Source organism: Sinocyclocheilus anshuiensis, unplaced genomic scaffold, assembly GCF_001515605.1.
Source record: "Sinocyclocheilus anshuiensis isolate Anshui unplaced genomic scaffold, SAMN03320099.WGS_v1.1 scaffold280, whole genome shotgun sequence".
NCBI lineage: Eukaryota > Metazoa > Chordata > Actinopteri > Cypriniformes > Cyprinidae > Sinocyclocheilus > Sinocyclocheilus anshuiensis.
This window is the reverse complement of record NW_015558575.1, coordinates 817251-826583: the sequence shown is the minus strand read 5'-3', so window position 1 is coordinate 826583 and position 9333 is coordinate 817251. Positions and strand designations below refer to the sequence as shown.

The following is a 9333-nucleotide window of genomic DNA, read 5'->3' as shown; positions in this document are numbered from 1 at the left end:
GAGCCGGTCACGCTGAAGGGCGTTCCCCTAGCGTTTTCCGACGCAGCTCGAGTTCCTGAAGAGGAACTTTTAAGAAGTCGTCCATCCATCCATTCTATTATCCAAACATCTTTGTCCTTTGTGGCACAGTTTAACTCCATGTGGCTCAACTTACCCTCTCCCTAGGCTCAATTTACCCCACACCTGGGACAAGTTGTGCCAAGAGACTTTTTTTTTTTTTTTTGAAAGCCATATTTTGAAGGCAGTTTATTTTAGATCCAAAGTGATTATTCCCAAGGATGCACCACATCCTGAAATTTCTGTACATATTTAAGTTGGGCCCATTACTGTCACATGCTCACTATAAACACACCGTAAGTAAAAACTGGCTCAATTCACCCTGCTCTCCCCTATATGTTAATACAGGCACAAGACTATGTTATATGTGTAATAAAAGAAATCTTTCAACTCCTCTCATCACTATATAATATAGTAAACATGGCTACTGTCATGTTACATGCAAGGTTATTTGAAAGGGTGTGACATAACTATCCACAAATTATTGCAAACTAAGCAAACCCCACTAAGTGACAGACTAAAATATTCCCCACAATTAGCAAATGTTTCAATCCTGGATTGATCAGTACAATGTTCCTGCCATGATCCTGTGTGTTCCTGTTCACCCATAACTGATTTAGTTGCATAATAACATCAGAGACTATATACTGTACTTCAATGGAAAGATGGGTGATGAATGAATGACTTAATGAATAAATTAATTTTGTATTGTCACGTCATGGTTAACTTTACACATAAAGTGCTCTACAAAGTGATTGTGTCTCTTCAGAAAACGTTTAATTAACAGCTTGATGGAATATGGAATATGGAATTATTTTACAATGTCTTTATGAACTTTTTGAAGCATCAAAGTTCTGGTAGAATGGACTTTCAGTGGAGAGACAGAAATCTCTCAGGTGTCATAAAAAGTATCTTCATTCCAGTCTTGTGGGTTTGAAATTACTCGAGGGTGAGTAAACGATGACAGTTTTTTTTTTTTGTGAACTATCCCTTTAAGTAGAGTATTAAATGTTCTTTCCTGAAATACTGAGAAATAATAAGCTATGAATGATCCTGAATATATTCTATTAATATTTGTTTTTGAAATACAAAGAGCTGATTTCATTTTGCTATCCATGTCTAATTGTGAAGACAATGTGCTGATCAAATCAGTCACTCTTTATTTATTCTTGCATTAATTATAATGCATAATTATTTAATGATGCACTTGTCAAGTGCTCTGTGGAATGAGATGAATGACTGTATAATTATAACTGACAGAACCAACATTAACCCTTTAAATTAGAAATGAATAAATATTTAAACAAAACAAAAAGAAGGAAGATTAATGCCCTGTTCAATGTGTTTAATGTGCCATCATCATCAAAAAAAATAAAAAAATTAATAATGCTTAAAGACATTCATATTGTGAGGTTATGAATATTTAAATATGAAAAAAGCAAGACCTTAATTTTTCATTTCCTTTTTTTTTTTTTTCTTCTTCGTCTGCCAGCCTTATCCTGATTAAAATTACTAGAAAGCCTTCTGTCTCTAATCTGTATCAAATGAAGCAAAGGAACTTACGTTGGTTGGTTTATTGTGCACAGAGCCATACGTGTACCACGGTTTCCTAAATTTTGCTGCTTTCCTGTCGGCTGATGTTTTATTTTACAACCCCAAGTTCTGATACATAAACTGTAGATAATCTTCCTAATGCACAATATAAACTTGCATCACTGTAATCTATAGAACAACCTATGGATTAATTCCTTGATATACTGTAATAACTGCATAGGACTGAGCGGGTTTACTTTCACACCCCAACCCCCTTCATCTTGTGTTCAGTGTGGTGAAAGAGGGCATGTGTAAAGCTCTGTTGTCAGACTACTGGCGTGGAAGAAATGAATTAGAGTAGAAAATGACGTCTCCTGTCACTGCAAACAAAAACACTTCATTTGATTATCTGAGCAGGGCACACAGACCCCGGAAGATGGAGGAACTTACACTATTAGCCACAAATTATCTTAGAGAACAGAAAATTGGCTTTTTATATCATGAGGTCCTCAATACAACCAGAGCTGATGAAAATGGCACTAGAAGCATCATGCTAATTTAAAAATCCCACTTTAGCCAAGTGCTTTTATCTTCAAAAAAAAAAAAGTAATAATACAATTAAATAATAATAATAATAATAATAATAATAAATGTGAAAAAATAAACTAAAAAATTCAACTAAATAAATAATTAAAATTAATTTACTTAACTTTTAAAATTAAATGAAAAAATATATATAAATAAATATATAAATATTTGCTACTAGTGCTACTAGTAAATAAATTGTATTCCTTACATATAGCCAGATTAAAGAAACTCACTGATCTCACTTTATTCTGACCATATGGAGTTGCACAAATAACACAAAAACTCAATCTGCTTTCCATAAAGTCAGGGGAGGCCACACTAACAGTGCGGTGTATTACAGAAACACTTTCTCTCTCTGTCCCATCTGTGTGGTGAAGCCAGGAATGATGTCATGTGACTGAATTAGGAAATAATCTCACTGCTGCAAAATGTATAGTTATAGTTGAACAACTCTTAAATTGTTTTCAAAAAATATATGTATATAAAATATATGTATACTTTTCCATTCTACCCTTAAAGGCTGATTCTAAAATAACAACTACAACCACTAGCAAATGTAATTTACTACTCCTAATTTTAGGTGTGTGGACCCCTGTCAAAAGGTGTTGAGACTAGGAATGAGTGACAAGAGATGTGCATGTTGTGCGTGTGTGTTGACCTACCTTTAGTTTACTCTCTTTCTCCTTTGTGACCTTGGTGAGCAGTTTGGCCTTCTGCCGAGTGAGCGCTTCAATCAGAGAGTCACACTGAGCGACCAGACATGCCTCAAATTCAACCCCATTCTCCTGTTACACACACACAGTATACACATAATGGGAGTGAGCCTCAAGAATTTGCACCACAAAACAGTATATACAATACAATATGTCTCCATGATTTTGTTTTTGATGTCCTGAATATGGAACTTTTGTACTATTTTAGAAGAAGTCTGCTAAAGTTAGTTGTTGTAATTTTTCACCATCTGTCTGAGCCCTAAGAATTAAAAACGCTATTGTACCTTTCAGATTTATGTATTAAAATTACCCATTTTATGATTGGCTAACATTTTCACATTTGTAAACTTCTATATTTTAAACTGCTGAATACTAAATGGTATTTGTATGCAAATGTGGGAAGCCATAATTTAAAACTGTGGAAATATAGTTACAATATGACATTATTACAGCTTAATTTTAATATATGGTCTCAGATGTTTTCAAACAAATTAAATTTCCCAAATACACCCTGCCATTGGTTGATGAAAAAGATAATCCGGCCCCAAATCTACATAATTGAGTGTTTTGTTTTGTTTTGTTTTGTTTTGTTTTGTTTTGTTTTGCTTTATTCAAACTGGTCATGATGCTTAAACAAATAGACCAAAGATTTGATAATGTTTTGTTTTGTTTTGTTTTGTTTTGTTTTGTTTTGTTTTGTTTTGTTTTGTTTTGTTTTGTTTTGTTTTGTTTTGTTTTGTTTTGTTTTGTTTTGTTTTGTTTTGTTTTGTTTTGTTTTGTTTTGTTTTGTTTTGTTTTGTTTTGTTTTGTTTTATTCAAACTGGTCATGATGCTTAAACAAATAGACCAAAGATTTGATAAGGCTTAAACAAAACAATAAAATACAATAAAATAAAATACTATATAGACATGCTACTAATGTCCAATGAAGACAGGAATAGAGCTGTCTCTACACATCACTTTTCAAATAAAATCATATCAAAAATACAGTGTAAAGTCTGCTTACAAAGGCGCTCATAGACAATCTCTTTCTCTCTCCCTCTGCCTGCTGGGCAGAATGAAAGGGCATTAAACTCTTCACTGGAGTAAAAATAGCTCAGAGCTCATAATCCAGTGGTCTCCAGGCAGAATACAATTCAAAACTCATGACAATCATGTGCATGCATGAATTGTATGCAAAAAAAATAGCTTTGATCAACATTCAATACAAATTAATGTTAAGCTGCATCAGTTTCATTTCTCTAGACTAGGGCAGGGTAAGGAGATAATTAATGCTTCAAATTTGACATTTATTCAATATTTTTATACTTCCAATATGTTTTATCTGCTTCCGACGCCCTTGCAAGACCCCAGGGGTCGATGGAACCCTAGTTGAAAACCCCGGCTTTAGATGATTAAAACCTTTGATATGCAACGCATAAACATGCTAACAAAATTCATGTCAACATCTGACATATGGCACGTTTGCTGGATACATGCTGAATGTTATAATTACCCCACTTCATTTTTAACTAAATATTAATTTGCATATTTAATGAGACACTCATAAATCAAAGAGGAGATGCTAATATTCGAGTGCTGCTAGCTTGGCTGTTTTGATTATGTTATGATTTTTGCTCTGATGTGAAGGCAATTTTTTATTCACAAGTGTTCAAAACATAGAGAGTCTTTTAATATTCTGAAAGGAACACATTCAAAACTGGCAACCTATTTAAACATTTAATATTTAATGAGTTTACATCATTTTCACATTTCTAATACATAACTCTTCATCAGATGGCTTTGTTGTGTTACATACCTGTATCTGCTGAAGCAAGTTCTTCAGTTGCACCAGGAACTCCTTGGCCTCCTTGGCTTTGTCAGACACTCCATTCAACGCCTGGGACAGCTGACACTGCACACATAAACAAGGGTCAATGAAATCATTTGCTTAACATGCTTAAAAATCTTTTCTTCCAAAATAATTTGTTGATAGAGATGTGAGTAAATATGTTATGTAACTTCAATTCCATTAAAACATTTATCTATTAATGTTGCATTAAACAGATGAAATATTGTAGTTCACTGTATAATTAGTATGCACACTTACATCACACATTTTAATTATATATCATTACTAGACACTAGGGGTGTAACGATTCATCGATATGGATCGATACATCGATACGAGGATTAAGGATTTTCTGACGAGCAGACCCCAAGTGGTGAGAATTGGGAACTGTCTATCTTCCACGCTGACTCTGAGCACAGGTGCTCCACAGGGTTGCATTCGAAGTCCCTTACTGTACTCTCTGTTCACGCTAGGGGTGTAACGATTCATCGGTATGGATCGATACATCGATACGATGGCTGACGATACGATGCATCGATGCCACGCGTAAAATATCTATATCTGTAGTATAAATAGGCATCTTTATTTTGGCACTGTCCACATTTTCACATAATGAAATTTGAAGAGGTATCGGCAATTTTTGAGGTATCGGCAAATATCGTATCGTTGGGTATGAGAATCGATATCGTATCGTATCATGACGACCATCTTCACACGCTTAAAAAACGTCTTAAACCTGCATAAATTCTTGCAGCACATTCATTAGCTACATCCCACTGATCATTCCCAGTATTCTACCTAACATTCCATGCTTCCTAAAATACCACCTACCATTATCTAGAGTCCTGATCAACCCAGCATTAGCTGGCATCCTCAAATATCACCCAACATTCCCACCGTTCTTAAACATAGCCCAGATTCCCAACATATTCAAACTCAGGGGGTCAAGGTTTGGCTGGCTAGCATGAGCAGTCATCCCTGCTGGTACATACCCTAAATAAAACATTATGTAGGCTAGAAGTTTATTTCTCCCTTGACAGCCTTCAACACTCACCATTTATTCCTAATGAAATTAGAATTATTGACATTTAATTATTTAGAATGATTGAAATTTGCATTATTGACAAACTATTTTCCTGTTTGACACTGTAAAGCTGCTTTGACACAATCAGTACTGTATAAAGTGCTATAGAAATAAAGGTGACTTGATGGAATAACAACAAAATAAAGACCCACTGCCCAGGGGCCAATCCAACATTTCCCAACATCTTCAAATATTCCCAGCATCCTCAATCACCAACCAACATTTCCATTATATAGCACTTTATACAGTAGATTGATTTAAAGCAAGCAGTTTTACAGTATGTAACATGAAAAATCCGTATCGGTGTCACTGTCATGTAAATTGATTTTCTGTTACAGCCCTGTTTGCAGCCCTAATCCTCAAGAAGCACCAAACATTCCCAGAATCCTAAAACACTAGCCAATGTTTTCAGCATCTTCAAACGCCACTCAACATTCAAGACACCAACCAACATTTCTGTGGGGCCTCCAGGAGCCTCACAAGACCATGATCCAGTCCTGCCAATCCAACATTACCCAGCATCCTTAAACACCATCCAACATCCTGGACCACAGAAACATAATCTGGTCCTGCTAATCGAACTTTATAATTTTCCCTGAATCCTCAAACACACCTCAGATTCCCAGTATCCTCAAACATAGCTCACTATCCCCAATCCCCACAAAACATCCCGAACATTCAAATACACCACCAATATTCCCAGCCTCTAACACCAACCAACAATGCTCAACGCAACTACCAATTAAACACGTTCCCTAGTGTAATATGACTTCACACACTTCAATCAAATATATCTCTTTCTACGTTGGCCGAGAGATCTTAACACGCTGCATATGTAAAAAATAACACACGCAAATAGAAAAAACACCAGTAAATTAAGAAAACATGTTTGACAACACATGCTGCAAATACTCACAATGCGACCAAATACAGAAATGCACTGCAAATATGCACAGACCACATCGGAAATGTTTAAAGGGTTCGTTCACCCCAAAATGAAAATTCTGTCCTTGCTATGTTTCTGGACCTTGATCGTGGTAATTACCTTGCTGTCTATGGGAGGGTCAGAGAGCTCTCAGAATACATCAAAAATATCTTAATTTGTGTTCCGAAGATGAACGGAGGTCTTACGGGTTTAGAACGACATGAGGGTGAGTAATTAATGACATAATTTTTTGGGTGAACTAACCCTTTAAGGGAACAGCAACAAGTGACGAACCCGGCTGGGACATGCTTAGCTTTTTTGGGAATTCGTTTCCCTTAGGCGTATTTTCAATTCGCAATTTCAGTTTGCGCAGTTTGAAGGGTAATGAAAACCCAGCTACTGTCTGCTCTGAAAGGTGAGATTTTAGTTTATTTTAACATCCTGATCATATGATTCCTTAGCTTTTTTGGATATTATTAGCCTAAATAAGCTGACGAAATACACAATTACTGTAACTGTGAAACATTATGTAAGCATGGCTAACTTACAACTTCCCTTATGAAAATTAACCATGGTTTTACTATTTTAAAAAAAGTTATTACAGTTAAACAATGGTAACCACAAATGAACCATGGTTTTGCTACACTAAGCATAGTTTAACCATGGTACTTGTACAACTGTGGTTATTCAAATAGTAAGCTATACGGCAAAATGGTTACTACACATTTACTATAATAAAAGGAACCATGGTTTATTTTCATAAGGGTTGCTGGGGTCCCCTTGGAACATTTCTGTTGTGGTCTGTGCTACTTGCCATGCGTTTCTGTGTTTGGTTGTGTTGGAAGTATTGGCAGCGCGTGTTGTCAAACTAATGAAGATGTTTTCTTAATTTGCTGGTGCTTTTTCTATCTGCATGTTTTCTTAAGTTGCAGCGCGTTGAGCTCTCTTAGCCACCGTATCTTTCTCATTTGTCTCATCAAAATTTTCTCAAACAAAACTCAACTGTCAGGATTTATATGCTTTTGATGGGCTGGTCTGTGCAGAATCAGCTTTAGATTATTGAAACACTGTCACTGTCAACGTAACACCCAGTCACACGAGGCTTTGCCCAGAGGTTTACCAGACCTAGGCAGAAGGTATAAGATCATTTAAATATGATCTTCTCAATGCAAACAACAGCTTTGCATTATGGTTTCTTTATAGCTAAAACTTTAGCCTACTGTACTGTGTGTGCCAACTATCTACTTCTAATCTGATCTCTAATAAAACCCTCAGCCTGAGCCGGACATTTGACCGCAGTTGGAGTGAGATCCACGACTCATTAATCCAGATTTAGTAGGAACACTGAAAAAGCACTCACCAGCAGATCTCTGAGTGAAAGGAAAAGATCGATAAATAATATGTTCTATTCAACAAGTTTTATAAACATGGTTATTCATGCAAAGTATAGCAATACTAAGCAGAACAGCAGTTGCAAGTCATAAGTTGTTTTTTTTAAGCTTTCTTGTTTTAGTCATAAACACTATTGCACAATAGTTTATAATTTATAATAATACTAATTTATATGATGAAGTCAGCTGAATAAACAGCACAAATAAACAGGGGTATCTGGGTGCAGGCAACATAAAAAGTTACACATCATTCACATATACTACAATACAAAGCTGGTAGTCACAATAGTGACTTACAGGTTATTAACAGGACAATGTGTAAATAAAAATTACGTGTGTATAGTATTTTATAAAAATGAATGAAATATGTTACCACGTTGTATTGTCATTTAATATAATGCCAAGGCTAGTTATTAGATTGTATTTATGCTGCCTATAATAAAATGTATTTTTTTCCAAATTATTTCTTCTACAAAGTACTAAAAGAACTGTTAATGGAACCGTTAAGGAACCATAATTGAACCAAATCTGTTAAATTCCTTATGATTATTGCTTAGATAAGATCTATTTTATTTTTTAAACACAATAAAGGGTTAACATCTTCTGCGGGTCCCTGGCTTGACTAATGATCACTCAAGTCTATGGAAAACACCCTGGCAAGAGTCCACAGAGATACACACACACACACACACACATTTCCTTCCCACCTGCTCCTCTTCCTCTGGGCCTTCCCTGCATGGCCTTCTTCGATCAGCGGGCTCTTAAATCAACGAAGGAAACACACACACATAAACAAACACAAGCACACACGCAGACGTATCTCCTCGCTCTATTAACATGCCATCTGCCCGAGCAAGCTGTCCAGCCTGCTAACAAGAAGACCCTGACAGATACCCTTCTCATGGCCCACTTCTCCTACTATGTGTGCCTGTGTGACCGAGTTGAAGACACCAGGACACCGCTGGGGTCAATGATGCATCGGGGTCACCGTCCCACCCCTCTTTTGTGTCCATAGACCCTGTACAATCTGGCCCTCCTTCACACTACTCAGGTTAATTTCAACCAAAGAATCAAACAAAGAAATAGGCCTGGTTGTCTTCCCTTGCTTTGTTAACAGATTTTAAAATCCAAAATGTCACGTAGCTGTAGTTTATTGAGCACAGTCAGTGCAAAGGTCAGTGCAAAGGTCAGACTCACTTACACAGATGAGA

General features: G+C 36.0%; 1 protein-coding gene across 1 annotated transcript in view; it reads right to left on the bottom strand.

Annotated features, from left to right (window-relative positions):
- Nucleotides 1-9333, bottom strand: part of trim67 (tripartite motif containing 67) — a 43095-nt gene that overhangs the window by 21409 nt on the left and 12353 nt on the right. Inside the window, exons 2-3 of the mRNA XM_016475284.1 lie at nt 4690-4785; nt 2841-2963 (exon numbers count right to left, since the gene is read on the bottom strand). Coding sequence (XP_016330770.1) covers nt 2841-2963; nt 4690-4785 — 219 coding nt within the window. The remainder of the gene's footprint in view (nt 1-2840; nt 2964-4689; nt 4786-9333) is intronic.